Source organism: Budorcas taxicolor, chromosome 21 (genome assembly GCF_023091745.1).
Source record: "Budorcas taxicolor isolate Tak-1 chromosome 21, Takin1.1, whole genome shotgun sequence".
In the NCBI taxonomy this organism is placed as follows: domain Eukaryota; kingdom Metazoa; phylum Chordata; class Mammalia; order Artiodactyla; family Bovidae; genus Budorcas; species Budorcas taxicolor.
Window position 1 is genome coordinate 45,136,774 of NC_068930.1, and position 22,170 is coordinate 45,158,943.

The 22,170-nt window shown below is 36.3% G+C and overlaps 1 protein-coding gene and 1 long non-coding RNA gene across 2 annotated transcripts in view; one reads left to right on the forward strand and one right to left on the reverse strand.

The window, feature by feature from the left end:
* Positions 1 to 22,170, forward strand: part of G2E3 (G2/M-phase specific E3 ubiquitin protein ligase) — a 71,425-nt gene that overhangs the window by 36,253 nt on the left and 13,002 nt on the right. The window contains exons 4-12 of the mRNA XM_052659392.1: positions 2,454 to 2,555; positions 5,295 to 5,419; positions 6,352 to 6,517; positions 10,621 to 10,727; positions 11,403 to 11,519; positions 15,113 to 15,237; positions 15,565 to 15,694; positions 16,758 to 17,065; positions 18,899 to 19,080. Coding sequence (XP_052515352.1) covers positions 2,454 to 2,555; positions 5,295 to 5,419; positions 6,352 to 6,517; positions 10,621 to 10,727; positions 11,403 to 11,519; positions 15,113 to 15,237; positions 15,565 to 15,694; positions 16,758 to 17,065; positions 18,899 to 19,080 — 1,362 coding nt within the window. The remainder of the gene's footprint in view (positions 1 to 2,453; positions 2,556 to 5,294; positions 5,420 to 6,351; positions 6,518 to 10,620; positions 10,728 to 11,402; positions 11,520 to 15,112; positions 15,238 to 15,564; positions 15,695 to 16,757; positions 17,066 to 18,898; positions 19,081 to 22,170) is intronic.
* LOC128066372 (uncharacterized) overlaps positions 1 to 22,170 on the reverse strand; it is a 45,517-nt gene that overhangs the window by 3,644 nt on the left and 19,703 nt on the right. The window lies entirely within an intron of this gene.

Genomic DNA, 22,170 nt, shown 5'->3' on the forward strand with positions numbered 1-22,170 from the left:
ATTTTCTTTCCCAAAGAACCTGAAAAGAGAAATTTTGACTATAGGTAATATTTGTGGAAAAGGAAATAGGTTAATTTATGGATCACTCAGTTGCAAGAAAAAATGATGATATATTGAGAATTGTCTCTCATTTGTTCCCCATTCCCTCTACCAACTTCTCATCTCATTGAATCTGCTTTAAGATATTAGTGGTACCTTCACTGCCTTAGCATGCCAAGGTTACAGGAGTATATACAGTATTCCTTGGCACTTGCAATAGATATATATTGCTGCTTAACTAATTATCCAGCTTATAAGTGACATTTAGCAGCTTATAAGTGAATCAGTTATATATATATATATATATATATATACACACACACACATATATCCACTCTTTTTTAGATTCTTTTCCCATATAGGGTACAGAGTATTGAGTAGAGTTCCCTGTGCTTATTAGTTATCTATTTTTAATATAATAGTGTGTATATGTCAATCTCAGTCTTCCAGTTTATCCTTCTCCCCACCCCCTCACCATTCCCCTTTGGTACCCGTAAGTTTGTTTTCTATATCTGTGACTCTGTTTCTGTTCTTCAGTGGTTTATGGGGCACAGAAATGTGGTACTGGCTGAGATGGGTGGTTCTAGCTTAGGGCCTCTTCTGCATGAGGCTGCAGTTGACATGTCAGCATGGTTTGGTCATCTGAAAGCTTGATAGGCTGGAGTATCCACCTCCAGTGGCTCACTTATGTGGCTTTTGGCCTCAGTTCCTCTTGCCTCTTGGCAGGAAGACTCAGTTCCTTACTTCCTGGGCATCTCTGTAGGGCTGCCCACAGCATGACATCTGGCTTCTCCCAGAGCAAGTAACAAAAGAAAGGGATAGATATACACCAAGATGGAACTATATGACCTAGTTTTTATAGTGGTGTACCACTGTTACTTTTCCTTTATTCTGTTAGAGGTGAATCATAATTCTAGCTCACACTTAAGGGGAAGGAAATTAGTTCCCACCACTTTTAAGGGAGGAGTATCAACAAATTTAGGGGTGTATTTTTATTCTTACAACAGCATCCATGTTAAAACTTAGATGCTTCCTTGAGTAATAATGTAACATAAATTCTTGGTGTTTCTCTAAGGTTTGTAAACTGGTCTAGGAACCTAATTACTTTGTACCAAGACTTAGGGGAACATGAAGTTGACATTCCAGATTATTTGTCTTAGAGTCATATAGGGCTTAGAGTCTTATGGGGCTTCCCAAGTGGCTCAGTGGTAAAGAATCTGCCTGCCAGTGCAGGATATGTGGGTTCAGTCCCTGGGTCAGGAAGATCCCCTGGAGAAGGAAATGGCAACCCACTCCAGTACTCTTGCTTGAGAAATCCCATGGACAAAGGAGCCTGGTAGGCTACAGTCATGGTGTCACAAAAGAGTCAGACAGGACTTAGTGAATAAACAACAACTACACAGAGTCTTATAGTTTGTATCACAAAAGAAAACCTTTTTATATTTCTAAAGAGTTCATTTTACTTTTTATGTAATAGAATTAGGAGAGCTATTTTATTATTAGTCAGTGGATTGGGTGGGTTTTTTTTTTTTCCGTAATTTTTAAGATACACCGATTAAAATCTCTAATCACGAGTCTGAAGTGTTACTGAGTTATTTAATATATTTAACTTGGTCATATCAAAATTTCCCTTATGTTCTTTCTTATTTTATTAATGAGTGTAGTAATCCCAAAACATGCTGACCCTAGCTCAACACTTACAAGACTGGCGTTTTATTGTGAACGGGAAGGTATAGTAATATTATAAATGGTAACGGAATATTAAGCTGAGAGACTTGGAAACAACCTAGTCTGTTGTTTTTATTTTCGTGTTTAATATTAGAAACACTGAATTACTTGCCTAGGGCTCTGGAAAGTTGGGCACAGATCCTGGTTTGCAAGCCAGTACTTATTCACAGCTTCATGCTTTTTTTCCTTGATTCATGTTCCCTTAATATATTTAAACTGAAGTTAAAACCTATTTTTAAAAATTTATTTTCATTAAATAGATTCTCTGTAATTACGTCTTTTATGATTCAGAATCCAGCTAGATTTATAGAGTTAACCTGAAATATCACTGATAATTATCTCCACAGTATTTATTACTATTACGTATACATCTTTTAGTATTTGCCACTTTTTCCCACCTAAAACTTGATCATAAGTGTTTATTGTTTGTCTTCCTTCCCTTTCCCTGTTATTTTCTGTGATACTTTTTGGAAACCAGTTTACTTATACAACCTGTTAATATATAGTGTCTTTGAAATCAAAGAATATGAGTAGCCTCTTTGACTATGAAAAATAACTATTATAGGTAAGAGATACTTGAAATTTGAGTTGTTTTATATCCATTTTTATTGGAATATTATAGATATATATTTTTATTCCAAACAAGTTTCTTAGAGTTTATTTTCTAATTGAGAATATATTCATAGTTGATGTCAAGTGGAATTTGGCAGAGGGGTAAAGAAGAAGAAGGAGTTTATGGTTTTCTAATAGAAGATATCAGGAAAGAAGTGACTAGGGCTTCTAAACTGGTAAGTAAATTACTTTACTCATTGTACCATAAATATTGTCAGTATCAAGGAAGTCTTTTCCATCACATTCTCTACTAGAAATTGATAAGACATTGATTTTATGTTCTTATTTTTGTCAAACACAGTAAATTTTAGAAAATTTTGTATTTTTGCAAATGAAAGAGCTAAACCAACCTTGGATAACATGTGTGGCAATACTGATTTCACTGCTTGTCTTCTTCTAACCTACCATTGTTTCATCCACTCTTACCCATCAGAGTTATGATCCTACTTCCATTCAACTGTTCTTCAGACCTTCTATCCTGAGGCAATCCAGTTATTTACTTTTCATTCTTATGCCTCAGTTGCTGGGTTGGATTGAGATGGAAACTACACAGCTCTACAGACCAATCATTTATGGTCTCCTTCTGTCTTGTGGCTCTTCTGTGACATGGTTTGCTTATGTTCAGTGCCTTCCCCTGCTCTCCGAGATAAGTATTCTGAACTTTTTAACTCCTTGTTCATTCAGTTACAGTCTGTGAATCTTCTGTGTGATGGCTGTTCTTACGTGAGGGAATAGACTGTAGGTCTCCGTGTGTTCTGAGTAGCAACCATGAGAGTTACAGAACGAGAAGATGGGAAGTACAGGGGCTTCTGTTCAGAGAATGGGGTACTGGAATTGATGACTTCCATGGTAGAGCATGGAAGGACTCTTCATTACACTGAAGTGGAGATGAAGTGCATTGACACATTTTAATTGAGGAACTAAAAGAAAAAGATTGTCCTATCAGTGCAGAAGTCATTTAGAATGATAGCAAGAATTAAAATACGGAGGAGGGTGCCAAAGTCTGGAGGAAGTTAGTTAGGTGGCATTAGGTTCAAGGACCAGATCTTTTTAAGTCTGAAGGTAGAGTAATGGCCTACAGTCTGCAGCACAGAACTTAAAACAATGTTCTGTTTGTCCTTCTCCCTACCTCTATCTATGTTTCATGTCCATTCCTTGCCAAGTCTGGAAATTAAGGAGGATGGAAAAATAAGCAGCTTCATACAAGAAGTTCTATAAGGGAAGCATCCAGAGAATTTTATTTTGGTTGAGACAAAGATATGAAAGTGGTTATTTTTAAGGATATTCAAGATTCAGGGGTGTGTGTGTTAGTTGCTCACTCATGTCCAACTCTTGGCGATCCCATGGACTGTGGCCCACCAGGCTCCTCTGTCCATGGAATTCACCAGGCAAGAATACTGGAGTGGGTTGCCATTTCCTTCTCCAGGGGATCTTCCTGACCCAGGGATTGAACCCAGGTCTCCTATATTGCAGGCAGATGCTTTACCATCTGACCTACTATGGAAGCCCAAGATACAGAGGAGGTAATGATAAAGTAGAGGTTCTAAGGCACAAGGGAAAACCTTGGAGAAAAGGTTAACAGTGGCATTTACCTATGGGCCTTGTTGAGAGTATTAGTATCAAAATTTCTCAGTCTTTGTGGTGATAGTGAACTTGTCATGAAAGATGGCCTCTACAGGTACTGTTTGGAAATCCTTTCTTAAGACATCATATCCTCTCTGAGTATATTGTGAACCTGTAAGAATTTCTTGATCCTGAAGAGGTGTCTCGATTTACAACCTTAAAATAGAATTCCGTGTGTCAGTTTACAGGGAGAGACTTAGGTTAGCAAGGTATCCTTCTACAACCTGGCAGTGCTTGACAGGTGGACAGTATAATCCCTTCATCAGTGGCCAATATGATGGTCATCCCAAAGGTTCCAAGATATATGAAATACTCTTCTGTATTTTAGTAATGATTGATTCATCTAATTATTTTTCTGTTTATATATTATACTGATATTTAAGTTAGAGGCAGTGGTATTTGTGTCCTAGGGCTGCTATAATAGATTACCCCAAACTGGGTCGCTTAAAACAGAAATGTATTCTCTCAGAATTCTGGAGACCGGAAGTTCCAAATCAAGCTGTCAGAGGGATTGGCTTCTTCTGGAAGCTCTGAGGGAGAATCTGCTCATACTTCCTTTCTGATGGCCTTTAGCATTCCTTGCTTTGTGGCAGCATACCTCAATCTCTGCCTCCATCTTTTTGTGGCCTTCCGCTGTGTGTGTTAAATCTCTCTCTCTTTTTACTTATAAGGACTTACAGGGACCACCTTAAATCTAGGATGAACTCATCTTGAGATCTTTAACATATCTACAAAGACATGTTTCCAAGTAAGGTCACATTCAAAGGTACCAGGAATTAGGCCTTGAATATAACTTTTGGGGAACCACTACTTAACCTACTTATTATAGGTTTCTTAACACTTTTTCATTTGCTTAAGATTGAGTGATCCTCGCCAGTTTTTTACAAATTATTTTTTAGAATTGTTTGCTGTTGTCCTATATATAATAAATATTTCCTAACTGTGTTTTCTGTTGAAATTTGAATGAGACTTTCATGTATAATCTTTATGTATACAAACCCTTCAGTTTAAAATATTTTAGCAGGTAGGAAGGCAAAGAAGCTTTGCTGTTTCACCCACATTAGATTAAAGATGTTTCCTTTATCAGAAATTGTTATATGAGTGACTCTTTAGATTGTTTCTGAGTAAAACAATTTTTTTCAGCAAATGTCTTTAATATACTATAACCACAGCTATTGTATGGTGAAAGTAATTGTCAGACTCTCCACAAAGAAAATTCATTTATACCTTGGTCTTACCTATAGTACTCAAATTTTCTACGTTATAATCCCTACTTTTATATTTTCTTCTAGAAATGTTCTGTTTGCAAGAAAACGGGTGCTTCAATTGGGTGTGTCGCACCCCGATGTAAACGAAGTTATCATTTCCCATGTGGACTTCAGAGAGAATGTATTTTCCAGTTCACTGGCAATTTTGCGTGAGTTAATTAACTGTCAAATATGAAAGCAGATGTAAAGGAAAAGTGGAAAATGGATATGGATCTCCCTAATTATATAATTCCTTTGTAAAATTTCTTTTCAAAGTTGCACTGAGGTTATATGGGTACTTTAGAGAACTACAATATCTGTAATGGCCTTAATGATTAATATTCACCTCTAGCTTTCAACCCTAGAATAAAATATGGAAGTGTTAATTTATTTCACATTCAATAGAAATTTCCATCTTATATAATTCTAGATTTTATGTTACTTTTTAGATTTAATACTTTTCTTTCACAGGGCTATCTGTTTTCTTATTGAGTAAATTGAAGACATGTAAATTTGATGCAGTCAAAAAAATAACTACCCTGGGATGCCCAAGAAACAAAAATATTTGTTTCTTGAGTTCAGCTCTAAACATCAAGATTTTATGAATTTTGGTGTTTGTTATCATGAGTGATTTATTTCGTTTAGTCTTTGTGCTCTTGACCTATTTAATGGGTTGTTATGTATGAAAACTGCAGTGTAGAAAATGCAAATGGAAATAAATTTATTGGGTTAAGAATAATTATTGTTTGTACTTTAGTTATTAAAATAATATTTTAAGTATGAGTTCCTTCCTTTGATTTTTGTGCAGGTTTGAGTACAAATGTGTATACTGTTACTAACAATATTTCATAATTCTCAACATAGTATCAGTTATTGAAATTCTGTGAGGTGAATCTCACCACCGAAAGGTTCACATTTGGAAAATCTAGCTCTCCTTGGTTATAGATGATAAGACTGATTTACAGTGGCATTTCCCCAGCCTGTTTTAAGTTAATTGTGAGAGAGAGAAATGAATTTTCTCTAATAGATACGAATTGTAATGCTAGCTTAGTTGTGCTTTATAATTTATTAGATGTTGTTTTAAATTAATCTACATTTTTAGGTCATTTTGTTGGAAACATCGACCTGTTCAAATAATTACACCTAATAATTGTAGAGACTCCTTACTGTGCACCATTTGCTTGGAATTTATAGAGCCTATTCCAACTTACAATGTGTTACGAAGTCCTTGTTGTAAGAATGCTTGGTTTCATAGAGACTGTTTGCAGGTAAGATAGTTTGTAAACATTTTCTGTTATAAAGTATGTTGCTTGTTGATTTGAATTAGAATAGACATGTGTTTTAGCTCTTACTACTTGTAACTTTTTAAAATAGCTTTATTGAATAAAATTTTACATGTAAAATTACTCTGTTGAAGCGTACAAGTAATGTTTTGGTAAATACTTTAGATACTACCTTTTAATGTATTTTTAAATTTAGAAAATACTGTTTTTACCCAAGGAATTTGTTTGTATATCACAAAAAATAATACAGTCTTTAATTCCCAAGTTTATTTATATGCTTAAAGTTAGAAAAACCAAGATATGTGAAATAATAAATTGTAAGCTAGGACAATTTAATGTTAAGAGGTCTATTTTTTTTAGTTTAGTTAACATTTTGTCATGTGCTTCTGAGGTGGCACAGTGATAAAGAATCTGCCTGCCAGCACAGGAGACGCAAGAGAGGCAAGTTCTATCCCTGGTTTGGGAAGATTCCCAGGAGAAAGAAATGGCAATCTGCTCCAGTATTCTTCCCTTTAAAATTCCGTGTAGAGAGGTATCTGGCAGGCTACAGTCCATGGTATTGCAGAGTCAGATACGACTGAGCACGCACACACACAGAGAAACACTTTGTTATAACATTTGAAATTAAACTGATTACTGTCTAGTGAATTGAAATACATTATAGTTCTTTGAGAGCCACCTTGTATGTCAAACCTGATGATGAATTTTCAGGTAAATTGAATATCATAAAACAATATTAAATAATCTACAGTTTCTTCAATTCAGAAGGTAGTTTAATAATCTGCAGTTTCTTCAATTCAGAGGGTAGTTTAAAATTTTAAAAAGATCCCACTTATTAATAAAATCAAATATGTAATATACACGTGTGAAAGTGTCAATTGATAGGCAATTATTGTTGATAATGCCAGTTATCAAATGAATCACTTAAATTTATACTGTTTATAAAGTTTGGCTTTTAGTATTTAGTAAAATGAAATGTTAGTATTGATTTGCCTCATTTTGTGTTAATAATGAAACAGAGGTTTTCCAATTTGACCTAGTATTCATAGTACTTTTTGTGAACTCTGAAAGTACTAAGTTTCTAATTCGGTCATTAAAAACTAGAAATAGTACTACTAACAAAAAAGTAGATGTACTTTACACAGGTGTAAGATAATATCATGGCCATGTGGACACCTGTCTGTGATGTAAATATTAACAATCATTTATTACATGGTTAGAGCATACAAGGACAGAACTTGTTCTTGAGTCATGTTTCTTGAAGGAGCTTCAGTGGCTTTTCCACTCTGGTACAAGTCCTAACTGAAATAGTAAATGGAGTTTAACCAGTTTAGGTAGCTATAATCATACCTAAAGAAAAAGTTTTTTTAATCTCTGAACTCCATTAATAGAAAGAGTTGAAGGAGGAACAAACCTGTGCAGTAGGATGAGAATTATATGTGGTTCCCTGGTGGCTCAGACGGTAAAGCATCTGTCTACAATGCAGGAGACCCAGGTTCAGTCCCTGGGTTGGGAAGATCCCCTGGAGAAGGAAATGGCGATCCACTCCAGTACTATTGCCTGGAAAATTCCATGGACAGAGGAGCCTGGTAGGCTACAGGCCATGGGGTTGCAAAGAGTCTGAACATGAACGACTTTACTTTCACTTTAAAGCAAATTTTAAGCAAATATCAGACACTTTACCTGCCTCCTGCAAAACCTGTATGCAGGTCAAGAAGCAACAGTTAAAACTGGACTGGTTCAAAATTGGCAGAGGAGTACATGAAGGCTGTATGTTGTCACCCTGCTTCTTTAATATATATGCAAAATATATCATCCAAAATGCTGGGCTGGATGAAGCACAAGCTGGAATCAAGATTGCTGGGAGAAACAACCTCAGATATGCAGATGACACCACCCTTAGGGCAGAAAGCAAAGAGGAACTAAAAAGCCTCTTGATGAAAGTGAAAGAGGAGAGTGAAAAGGCTGGCTTAAAACTTGTCATTCCAAAAACTAAGATCATGGATCCAGTCAAGTCACTTCATGGCAAATAGATGGGGAAACCATGGAAAGAGAGATAGATTTTATTTTCTTGAGCTCCAGAATCACTGCAGATGGTGACTACAGCCATGAAATTAGAAGATACTTGCTCCTTGGATGAAAAACCATGACAAACCTAGACAGCATATTAAAAAGCAGAGACATTACTTTGCCTACAAAGGTCCATATTGTCAAAGCTATGGTTTTTCCAGTAGTCATATACGGATGTGAGAGCTGGACAATAAAAAAGGCTGAGCGCCAAACTGTGGTGCTGGAGAAGACTCGAGAGTGCCTTGTACTGCCAGGAGATTAAATCAGTCAATCCTAAAGGAAATCAACCCTGAATATTCATTGGAAGGACTGATGCTGAAGCTGAAACTCCAATAATTTGGCCACCTGGTGCAAAGAGCAGTCTTATTGGAAAAGACCTTGATGCTGGGAAAAACTGAAGGCAAGAGGAGAAGGGGACAACAGAGGATGAGATGGTTGGGTGGCATCACTGACTCAATGGACATGAGTTAGAGCAAACTCCAAGAGATGGTAAAGGACAGGAAAGCCTGGTGTGCTGCAGTCCATGGGGTCGCAAAGAGTCAGACATGACTGAGTGAACAACAAAAGCAAATTTTATTTGTGACTTCTTCAAATACTGTATATATTAGGATTTTGTGAGTAGAGACTATAGTATCAAAGAAATTGATGGAGATTTTCCATTCTATATATGGAAAGAATTGTCACTATTCTTGTTCATGTTGGATTTCTCCATCATTGCTGTGGTCTTGGTATCCTTCATGTCTGCTATTTTTCTTTCCATTTCTACTGCTCAAAGATCCTTTAGGTTCAGCAGAGATTTCATTAACAACTTGTTATTTTCCTCTCACATGTTGTGTGTGTGCTAAACCTGGATTCTTTGTTCACTTCTTTCTTCACCATCCACAAATCATTGCCCAAGTCTTTCAGGTCTGCTTAATATTTTTTGTGTATCCTTTTTTGCCACCTTGTATCTTAAGCCCTTGGTGATTTCACTTCAGACAGTTTTTCTTTTTTTATTAACTAGGCCTTTGCTGGAGCCTGTTGGCTCCTGCATGCCTTATTCCCTGTCAGTTCTTCACGCTACTGACTTTGACTTATCTTTGTGTTTTTATTACTTAGTTCAGTATGGTCAGCACGTAATCTTTAAGGATATTGAGATTAAGTTCCCCAATCACATGTACTCCTTTTGCCCCTGAGAGTTAATAAGTGCTATTCCCTTTCCTTGTGTTATCTTTTATCCTGTTTTCATGGCAGATCCCTATTTTTTCCAAACGTAGTTTTGACCTTACCATTCCTGTGACATTTTTGCCAGGCTCTTAAATAAACTTCAGTACTTCTTCCTTTCTCCTGCTGTATGTACTTTCCTAAAAGTACTTTTATACTGTATGCCTACTCACAAGAATTCCTTGAAACAGAATCTAAGTCATTTTATGTTTGTTTTTGGTACTGGCATAGTGTTTGGTACCTATATAGTGGGGATTAAATATTTATTAAATAAGTGTATGCTTCTAGTTTTTAAAATTGAGAATTGGCTACTCTTTCTCTTGAATATCTTCTGCCTGCTGCTTCTGTATTTGTATTTGTTGAGGCAGTGAGAATGGGTTTTATGTTCTTCCCCCTTGGAAAGGAAACTAACAGAGATTGAGTTAAAAACAGAACCAAGGATGCTTTATATGTATCATTTATTTAGACATCCTTCCTAGATTAAGTAACCAAAGCTTTTACTGTTTTATTCACAGAGAGTGATGGACAACACAATTTTGGGGAACAGAAATGACATTAGATACAAAAGGTTGAGAAACACATGGGTGAGAGATGTAAAGAACAGTCAATTCATTGGCTTAATTTTTTTTTCCCACTGGGAGAAATATCTCCAAATTTTAGCAGTGCGATAACTTAGTTTAACAAAGTTTATGAACCACTAACATAAATAAAATTTCATAGTATGTTAAAAGTAGCACATGTTCTGTTAGCTATATAATTCATAACCTGATAATCTGTTAAATTATTAACCATGTATTTTCTGTTTTCCACTATAGGTGCAAGCAGTAAATGCAGGAGTGTTTTTCTTTAGGTGTACTATATGCAATAATAGTGATATATTTCAGAAAGAGATGTTGAGAATGGGAATTCATATTCCTGAAAAGTGAGTTACATTTAACCTTTTGATGAAAAGATGTTTTAAATGTAGAATTTAATAAAAATGGAAATAGTCATTTATATTGATTAAAAGTACTCGTAGATAAGCAGCCATTTCAAAAAGGGAAATCTAAAGCCTACTTCACTACCACTTCCTCCTCCTCAGATTGCCAGTCCTTGGGACCAGGCACTGTGACTTAACTGTCTCATTAGTTGTTAATAGTCTCTTAATAATTGTATACCTCACTTGTGTACCGTATTCATGGACTTATACAAAAGTGTAATAGGCCTCAGAATGGTATGTATAAATTATATGAGAATCAAGATGTGGCTTAAATTTAAAGTGTATGAAAAGAATTTTGTTAATATTTAAAGGTGAGAAAATCCAGAAATAATGGTACTAAACTTGAAATTTTAAAAATTGGAAGTGAAATATTAAGAGAAATACAAGTTTCAGAAAATTTCTACTTAATTTTTCATTTAATATTTGAAATTCATTGAGACTAATGAACTATAGGATAAGATAACATTAATGGATTTATATTTTGAATTGAATGATTGATCCTAAAAAAAACAAATTTTATTCTTGTTCCTAAGTTTGTTACGAGTTTATTTTTAGATTGATATCCTTTTATGTAATATTTAAGGCCAAAGTCCATTTTCTGTATTGCATCTTTTACAGAGATGCATCTTGGGAATTAGAGGAAAACGCTTATCAAGAGCTTCTGCAGCACTATGAGCATTGTGATGTCCGAAGATGTCGTTGCAAAGAAGGGCGAGACTATAATGTGCCTGATAGGTAAATGGGAAAGTTCACTTGTACTTAGTGTCCTTTTTAAAACCTTCAACTTAAGAAAGTAGGTTTCCTAGTTAGTGAAGTATTTTGCTCTTAGGGGGTTTGAAGTTTTAATCTGAGATGAGGTATGTTTATTAAATATTTATTTGCATATGTTTACAGAAAAATTATTGCAGCTGGCATAATTGTAACTTTTGTGGTATATTTTCATGAAGCTCTGTTTTCTAGAGCTCTACTGTGGTAGCCACTAGTCACAATTGACCAGTGAGCCCTTGAAATGTGGCTGGTCCAAATTGAGAGGTGCTGCAAGTGTAAAATACACACTGAACACTTAACATGTATCTTAGTTTGCTAGGACTGCCATAACAAAATACCGCAAACTGGGTGACTTAACAGAAATTTGTCTTCTCACAATCCTGGAGGCTTGAAGTCCAAGGTACAGGTATTGGCAGGTTTGATTTCTTTTGAAGCCTCTGTCCTTAGTTTGCACGTGGCTTTCTCCTAGTTGTATCCCCTTCTGTGTCTTAATCTTTTCTTATTAGGACACCAGTCACTGGATTCAAAGCCCACCCATATGACTTCATTTTATCTCTTTTTAAAAAATATATATATTTATTTTGGTTGTGCCAGGTCTTAGCTGTGTAATCTTCTGTATTTAGTTGTGGCATGCGAACTCTTAGTTGTAGCATGTGGTATTCAGTTCCCTGACCAGGGCCAACCAGGGCCCCCTGAATTGGGAGCGCAGCAGAGTCTTAGCCACTGGAGCAGCAGGGAAGTCTCCATAATTTTCTATTTTAAGGTCCTATCTCCAAATATAGTCGCATTGTGAAGTACTGGGTGTTAGGTCTTCACACTATGAATTCTGGGAGTGATGCAATTCCGCTTTTTTAAGAAAGAAAAAAAAAGACCTTAAAATATCTTGTCAATAATTTTTTAAATTGACTACATCAGACAAAATGATTATATTTCAGAAATATTCAAATCAATTCGCTTGTTTCTTTTACCTTTTTAAATCTGATTACTGGGAAAGTTTATATATATGATTTACATTATATTTCTGTTGTATGACACTGTTCTAGAAGTTAAGAAACTAGATTAATCTATCAGTATTTGTTTTAGATCACTGTAAAAAAAAAAGGCTTAGTATTTGAAATTTATTGGTTATTCTTTTGTGTATCAGTGGACATTGGCTGTAATCTTGACAATCATTTTGTGCCTTCCGTGTACATACTGTGTTGTTGTTGTTTAGTGGCTAAGTCATGTCCAACCTTTGTCACCCCATGGACTGTAGCTCACCAGGCTCCTCTGTCTGGGATTTCCCCGGTGAGAATATTGGAACGGGTTGCCATTTTCCTTCTCCAAGGGATCTTCTTGACCGAGGGATCAAACCCATGTCTCTTGCGTTGGCAGGTGGATTCTTTACCCCTGAGCCACCAGGGAAACCCATACACTGTGTATAGAGTGCTAGAAATCAAGAGTATTTTTATTTTTATGAAAAAGTAACAAATTAATTTTGTTGACATTTATATAGGAAATTTTGATACATTTTAACATGACAAACTGAAACTTAAGGTGCAGAGCAGAATATTAGGAGCTTTATTTCTTATGGAAAGTGATTTTGCTGGGTGAGTTATTACTTACTTTGCTGAAGTCTTAGCAGCTTTGGAAGGTTTCTCCTAAGAAGCTACTACTCATTCCCCATTCTGGGCTCAATTTTCCCTTCATTGTGCTTGTTACAATATAGTTAATGTTATTTAAATCTGTCTTTGCCACTAGACTAAAGATTCATTAAGGCTTTAGATCTCATTGAAGATGTCGAGTAATGTGTATTGTTGTCTTAAGTTACTTGATCTGGTGACCCTGATTATTCTTTTGTAAGCACTAAAATACCCCACTCAAGAGTTGTGCTGAGGCAGAGATGAGACTGTTTGTAAATGTGCTTTGTAGACAGTAACATGCTTTAGAGTTCTAAGAAGCAATATGTTCATTAATATTGACATTTTCTAAATCATTGTAGGTTATTTTGATTATAATTTATTTATTTTTCTTGTATACCATTGGTCACCTAATCCTTTGCTACTCTTTCCGGCAGCTACTTTGCTTTCTCTCCTAGGACACAGATTCTTGCTGTCTGAATGCTTCCTTTACAATCTCACTCCCTCTCGTTCTAGAGATCGGAAGGTAATTTTGCTGAAAGGCAGCATGGTGTAGTGGTTAGGAGCATGGTCTGAAGCCAGGTAAACTGGATTGGAAGCCTCACTGTGAGACTAGCAGTGTCAGTTTGTTTGGACATGTGATTTACACACCTCTGCTTTGGTTTCCTCTTCTTTAAAAGGTGGTAACTTTTTTCCAGCCTTCTAAAATTGTGAGGATTAAACTTTACATGTAAAGGGTGAGAACTGGGCCTGGTATATAAGCACTTAGGTTAGCTGTCATCTTTCTCTTCATCCTCCATTGGCAGGACTATCTGGGGAATAGGGGAGACAGAGATGACACAACCCTATACAGCCATTTCCACAGAGATTTGCCCACACCTAGCAGAGGGAAAGTTCTGCACCTACCTCTCTGATCACCTACGTGTCCACACATTCAGGGAGTACATCCATCCCCATATAGACAGATGTACTCATAACCAAACAGAGAGGAGTCTGCACAGCATAACCCACAGCCATACAGAAAATGTGGATACAGACTGGCACAGGTCACAAAGCAGTGGGGGAAACACTGGGAGTGGGGGCTGGCAGGGAGCAAATCAGAGAGAATATGAATGGAGGTCAGGTACTAAATCTGGATCCTAGTGAGCTACAGAGTATCTGAGGTATCTGAACAAGCTTATTATAGGAAATAATTCCTTACCTTGAATAGGAAAGATAGTATTTTAGGTAAGACAGTGTATTTACTGAATGCTTCTTCCTTATCAGACACATTGACATAGCAGTCTCCCTATGAGCATAATCATCTCCAAGTATAAAAGAAAATTTTTTTCCTTCTCAGTCATATTCTTTCCAGTGTTTATATTCTTGGGTGTATGTGCACGTTCACAGTGTTATTTAGATTCCCTATTTTTAGAAAGAGAATATTGGACCTCCTTGGTGGTCCAATAGTTCAGAATCCGCTTTGCAATGCAGGGGACACTGGTTCTGTCCCTGGTCCAGGAAGATCCCACATGCCGTAGGGACAGCTAAGCCTGTGTGCCACAACTCCTAAGCTCATGTGTAACAACTACTGAAGCCCGTGAGCCCTAGAGCCCATGCTCTGCAACAAGAGAAGCCACCTCAATGATTAGCCCATGCACCACAACTGAAGAGCAGCCCCCGCTCTCCACAACTAGAGAAAACCTGTGCACAGCAATGAAAACCCAATGCAGCCAATAATAAATAAATAAAAATAAATAGTTTTTAAAAGAGACTATTCAAAGAGGGAGATCACAAATGTAATAAATAGGGAAAAAAGCACTAGGAAAAAGTAATACAGTATCAAATCAGATAATTTTCCTTTCTTTGGTTGTGTGTGTGAGATGGGCAGTGAGGCATGTGGTGGTGCTGATGCTTAAGTTAATACTGAATGTAAATATCTGCTTCTCTTTATGTCCTCAGCAAATGGGAAATAAAGCGCTGTCAGTGTTGTGGTTCTAGCGGAACACATTTAGCCTGTTCCTCACTACAGTCATGGGAACAAAATTGGGAATGTTTGGAATGTAGAAGTATTCTCTACAGCGCAGGTAATATTCTGTAATTTTGAACGAAGATGTTTTCATTTAAATGAATATTAAAAAATTTCCACCTGTATTTCTGTTACACTGTGTGCATGTGTACTGTGTCGCTTCAGTTGCGTCCAACTCTGTGCAACCCTATGAACTACAGGCTCCTGCCGGGCTCCTCTGTCCATGGGATTCTCCAGGCCAAGAATACTGGTGTGGGTTGCCATGCCCTCCTCCAGGGTCGAACCTGCGTCTCTTACGTCTACCTGCACTGGCAGGTGTGTTCTTTACCACTAGCACCACCTAGGAAGCCGTCTGTTAAGCTAACACTGGGTTTTAAATCTGTAGGCGAATTCGAGAAAGCCAAAAAACATGCATTACCCAACACTAATGTGGGAATAAATGATTGTTTATTGGAGGAGTCTTCACCTAAATTACCCAGACAGTCACCTGGAGACCAGCGTAAAGATGTGCTGAGGTATGTATTTGGAATTGGGAAAAAAAAATATAAAACTTTATTTTGAGAAAATTTTAACAGGGTATGGCTCTATATACATTTAGAGTATTAGCTGATCTTAATGTAGTTTGAAAGAGTGCTTTTCAAACTGTAGTCCCCAACTTGATGTAGAAAGATGATCCATGGACATTGCCTCTAACAGGATTATTTTGAATTCATTAATTCTAATTACAGATGGAGAAACTGAGGCAGGGAACAATTGAGTTAGTCTATATAATTGTCTGCAAGTCTTGTTAAGACCCATTGCTCAGCCTCATGCTCAGAGGTTCCAATTCTGTTTATCTGCTGTGGGACCCAAGAATTTGCATTCCTAACTAGTTTCCAGATGCTATACTTGTTATTTAGAGGGTTTACTATTTAGGGTTTATAAATGCTAATTAAAATATGTAATCTCTTAAAATTATAGGTCTATTATGTAATAAGCAGAGATTAGTGTGCTCTACTTTTAAAGAAGCTAGTGAACATGAAGTAAGGTGCAGTTAAGCAAATATGGCCAGGAAGTAAGAGTCTGAACTCTTGGCTCTTATACCTGAATCTGCTGGATTGATCAAATTTGGTATAATCATCTGTCACCATTCTTATAAATCATTTATAACATTAGATGCTTTTAATTTGGTAAAAGATTGGGCAGAAGGAATCAAGAATTTAGAACTAAGGTTATTGGTGTTTGCTTCCCATGGCAACCATTGCCTGCTTTTGGGTGGGAGTTTGAAAAGACCCTAATGCTGGGAAGATTGAGGGCAGAAGGAGAAGGGGACAACAGAGGATGAGATAGTTGGATGGCATCACTGACTCAATGGACATGGGTTTGGGTGGACTCTGGGAGTTGGTGATGGACAGGGAGGCCTGGCATGCTGCGATTCATGGGTCACAAAGAGTCAGACACGACTGAGCGACTGAACTGAACTGGGGAAGAACTTCCTTTTAATCTTTTCTCTATTATTTTTTTATTGACTGTATAACTACTATGTCATGTTAAGTACTTTAGAGTACTTACCTCTATATCTAAATTCATGTTTTATAGGCAAGGCAGCAAATTTAGAAGAGATATCTCGACTCTAATTATAGAGTTAGGATTCCAAGTTAAGAAAAAGCCTAAAAAAGTATTTATCAACAAAGCCAATATCTGGAATAGTGCCTTAGATGGATTCAGAAATCAAAACTTTAATCCTTCATATGCAATTGAAATAGTGTATGTTAATGAAAATGACCATTTTGGAAGAGAGCAGCCTGGATCAAAGCAAGAATTCCTAAGTCTCTTAATGCAGCAACTTGAGCACTCACCATTGTTTGAAGGGTCCTTGTCAAAGAACTTGTCTTTAAATTCTCAAGGTAATTATTTTTCTTTATTATTGTATATACTGAATATGGCATGTGTAAGGTTAGAATTGATACTCAGTACCTGTAGTCAAAATGTATAATCACTTTGTTAATAAATTAATGATAAATCACAGAGAAGGGGAAAAGTGATATTTCTAAAAATAATTTTTATAGTGAATATTTTTTATTTAAGAATATCCTATAGCAGTATCTTCCAGTGATTCCACAATTAAGTGTAATTTCTTAAAAATGTACTTTATATTTAAATTGATTTGAATAGAATGACCAAATGCAATGAATAATTTTTTGAGCTCTTTTTGTTTATATATTTTAAATTTGCAGTTTGCATGTTTCTTCACAACCTAGAATTTGTATAACATAATTTTGGGGTCAATGTATAACAGATTTTTAACATACTTTTGCTTTCAAGAATTTTCTTTTTCAGAGTTATGTATATGATACTTTTCTATCTTCTGGTGGAGAAATAATGTAATTAAAACAGGCATCTTGAAACACTGGTTAATTCTAGCATTCTCTTTTTAGGAACTTTTATAACCACTTTTGCTGTAATAGGAATTGGAGAGAGAGCGAGAAGACATTTCATTCAGTTGACTTCCTTCTATATTTTGTTTAGAATTTCCTCACCGTTGCCTGAAATAATTGAGAAACTACCAAGGATCATTAGTACTGTGAACAGTACACACAATTTAATTCTATACTCCCTTTATTTAAAAAAAAAAAAAGGTCAACAGTTTTGTTACAGTGGAGAGAGTACATGGAATTGAAGTCACAAAATCTGAATTCAGTTTGTACACTTCTACTTCAGTAGCTTCATATTCTTAGATTAATTGCTTAGCCTCTTGTATCTCAGTTGCTTCATCTCTAATATGTGACTATTAATGTGTAGTACATAAGATTATTGTTAAGGGAATTTTATTACCATTTCAGGTATTGTTGCTGTTACTTATTAATAAATTACTTTGAACACTTTTTAGAAAAAAATAAAGGAAAATTTACTTGATATCTTTTTGACTTATGAAAGTAGCTAAAACATTTTAAATGAGACATTGAAAAATATTGAGAGCTATGATGATACCTGTCAATTAAGGTAGCATTACTGTTGAGTCGGACACGACTGAGCAACTGAACTGAACTAAACTGAATACTGTTGAGAGTAAATTTGTACTATTTTGTATATCAGCAATTTTAAAATTGTTCATATCCTTTGAATCACTAATATCATATGTAGGAATCTATCCTAATAATCAAAAGATATATAAATAAGAATGTGTAACACATGTTGACTATAACATTGTGTCTCATGTAGTTGAAAATGTCCTCAACTGGGGTAACAAGTAATAAGTGCATGGTTTATGTTGTAGCACATCAGTAAATCATTTTTAATGCATTCGTTAACTATAGATCTGAATAATTTCTAATAATATTTTAAAAATTTGCAATACAGTAAAGTGGAAGAAAACAGAAGTCAAATTATTTATGTATATATTTATATATACATGAGACACAAATATACCGCAGTGTATGCACTGGTTATTACAGAGTGGTAGGATTATAAGTGATTTTATAAAAAGATTTTCTGTATTTACATCTTTTTTCTACAACAGGGTGTTACTTTGTATTCAGAAAAAAATTTTATAGAATTGAAAATTGTATATTTTAGTTGAAATCTATATAGTATACATTATTATAGTGTCTGAATTAGGTTATTTTTTGTCTAATGCTTGGATTTTTTAAATTTCTGATTTATTATGTGTTTATTACTTATGATGGTTATCATTTATTAATAAAAGAAGTGTATTTGATATCTTTTATCTGTATTTACAGCTCTGAAGGAGAACCTTTACTATGAAGCTGGCAAAATGGTTGCCATTTCTTTGGTTCATGGTGGTCCTTCACCTGGTTTCTTTTCTCAGACCTTATTTAACTGCCTTGCTTATGGACCAGAAAATACCCAACCAATTTTAGACGATGTTTCAGACTTTGATGTGGTGCAGATTATGATCAGGGTAAGAAATGTACCTGTTTGTTCAGATGTAGACTGTGTTCTAGTTATATGTTAGTTGCTTCATCATGTCTGACTCTTTGTGACCCATGGACTACAGATCATTAGGCTCCTCTGTCCATGGAACTCTCCAGGCAAGAATATTGGAGTGAATAGCCATTCCCTTCTCCATGCGATCTTCCTGACCCAGGGATCGAACCCAGGTCTCCTGCATTATAGGCAAATTCTTTACTGTCTGAGCCACCAGGGAAGCCCATGTTCTAGATATATTTGAATATAAATGATGGATCTGCAATAGAATAATAAATATTCTTTGTGGGGTAGTACGTGAACCATGAACTTCCTGATGTTCAAGCTGGTTTTAGAAAAGGCAGAGGAACCAGAGATCAAATTGCCAACATCTGTTGGATCATCGAAAAAGCAAGAGAGTTCCAGAAAAACATCGATTTCTGCTTTATTGACTATGCCAAAGCCTTTGACTGTGTGGATCACAATAAACTGTGGACAATTCTGAAAGAGATGGGAATACCAGACCACCTGACCTGCCTCTTGAGAAATCTGTATGCAGGCCAGGAAGCAACAGTTCGAGCTGGACATGGAACAACAGACTGGTTCCAAATAGGAAAAGGAGTACGTCAAGGCTGTATATTGTCATCCTGCTTATTTAACTTATATGCAGAGTACATCATGAGAAATGCTGGACTGGAAGAAAGCTGGAATCAAGATTGCCAGGAGAAATATCAATAACCTCAGATATGCAGATGACACCACCCTTATGGCAGAAAGTGAAGAGGAACTAAAAAAGCCTCTTGATGAAAGTGAAAGAGGAGAGTGAAAAAGTTGGCTTAAAGCTCAGCATTTAGAAAATGAAGATCATGGCATCCAGTCCCATCACTCCATGGGAAATAGATAGGGAAACAGTGGAAACAGTGTCAGACTTTATTTTTTTGGGCTCCAAAATCACTGCAGATGGTGATTGTAGCCATGAAATTAAAAGACGCTTAATCCTTGGAAGATAAGTTATGACCAACCTAGATAGCATATTCAAAAGCAGAGACATTACTTTGCCGACTAAGGTCTGTCTGGTCAAGGCTATGGTTTTTCTCGTGGTCATGTATGGATGTGAGAGTTGGACTATGAAGAAAGCTGAGCACCGAAGAATTCATGCTTTTGAACTGTGGAGTTGGAGAAGACTCTTGAGTGTCCTTGGACTGCAAGGAGATCCAACCAGTCCATTCTGAAGGAGATCAACCCTGGGATTTCTTTGGAAGGAATGATGCTGAAGCTGAAACTCCAATACTTTGGCCACCTCATGCGAAGAGTTGGCTCATTGGAAAAGACTTTGATGCTGGGAGGGATTGGGGGCAGAAGAAGGGCACGACAGAGGATGAGATGGCTGGATGGCATCACTGACTCGATGGACGCAAGTCTGAGTGAACTCCGGGAGTTGGTGATGGACAGGGAGGCCTGGTGTGCTGCGATTCATGGGGTCGCAAAGAGTCGGACACAACTGAGCGACTGAACTGAACTGAACTAAGGGGTGTAGATATTTTTGTTTACCAGCAAAGTTAACAATCACTTAACAGATAGATGTAAAGAACAAACAGCTAGAGATCAAAGTTCCATGCTTAATGTTGATAAAACCAGTTGGATAATGTGGCTTAGATCTGTGGTCAGAATGGCTTGTTACACTTCTCAGAACTAGATGGATTTATCTGCTCTGCCAGAGATGACATAAGTCAGGTTCCTTATTGCATGCTAAAGAGCAGGTGAAAGGGCTCCTTGTAGGCATGTGGATCTAAAGAGAGGATGGTTACCAGCAGAAAATTTATATTTTCTTCCTACAGCAGGGAGATATGAGTGATAGGTGGAGTGAAAGACCAGGCTGACTTTCTTCTCTGTGAAAATAGTTGGAGAGACTCTATGTTCCTTCCTAAAAAGTGTTGCCATTTATTAAGCCCTGTACCACACGTGTTACCTGTACAAAATCAGTTTACTTACCGTAATACCCTGTGAGATAAGTATCTTTGCCCATGTGTTATTGGTTTAGAAACTGAGACAATGAAATCCATTGAACTTTTCTTCCCTTAACCTGTCACCTACTAAAATAGGCAGGGATCTAAATCTCCACATATGAAGGCCTTTCTTTCCTAATTCCTTATCTCCTCTGATTTCTGCAATCACCATTGTATTTGAAATCCTTTCTGCTGTTTTCTTTAATATTCTGTTCCCTGGTACTTTTAACTACTATTGTCCTTTTAAATACTTCTTGCTACCCCTGAAACTTAGGTAATTTTAGGTAGTGTTGTCTTAACAGTCCTCCTTCTGTATAGTGAGAAGAAAGCATCTTCTCGTTCCTAACCTTCTGATGATTTCCAGGCCTGTATTTTTTGGCCCCCAATGTTTAGATCCAGGTAGGATCTGGGTCTTCTTACCAAATTGAGCCAACATGTTTAAGACAGAACTTTTTCCCAGAATTTGGGGTTTTTTGCCTGATTTTCATGTTCTTTTCAAGAGATTTTTTATTTCCAAGTTATTCTGGAGACAGGGTTGTTATCACTCTTCCATACTCTGTTCATCAGTTTGTGTCAAGGCATCTGTCTCTTAAGAGTGGCCTTTCCTTCTTATTTCTAGTATGCTTAATATATGAAATTTATATCTGTGTTTAAACAGTTAAGATATTATTCTAATCTTCTTACGCCGGATGATTCTTTTACAAGTATAGGTTTGACCACATTGCTTTCTTCTTTAAGAATCCTAATGGATTCTCATTGCCTACTGAATGGAGTTTAAACTCTTCATTAGGGCCCTTAAGGCATCTAGTTCTCCTCATGGCTTTATTTACTCTGGTTCTTTGCCAGTTTCTTCACTGATTTCAGTCAACAAATGCTGTGTATCCCGTACTTGTTTTAACACTGAGGATAAAGTAGTGAACTAAACAAAACCCCTGCCTCCTTAGAATTTACCTATGAGAAGAAAGACAAGATAATCATATATGTTATATACTGTCATGTAGTAAAATATATCATAATATATAGAACAGAATAAGAAGAAGGATATCTCTTCCAAGATAATGCTTGGGGTATAATAAGTT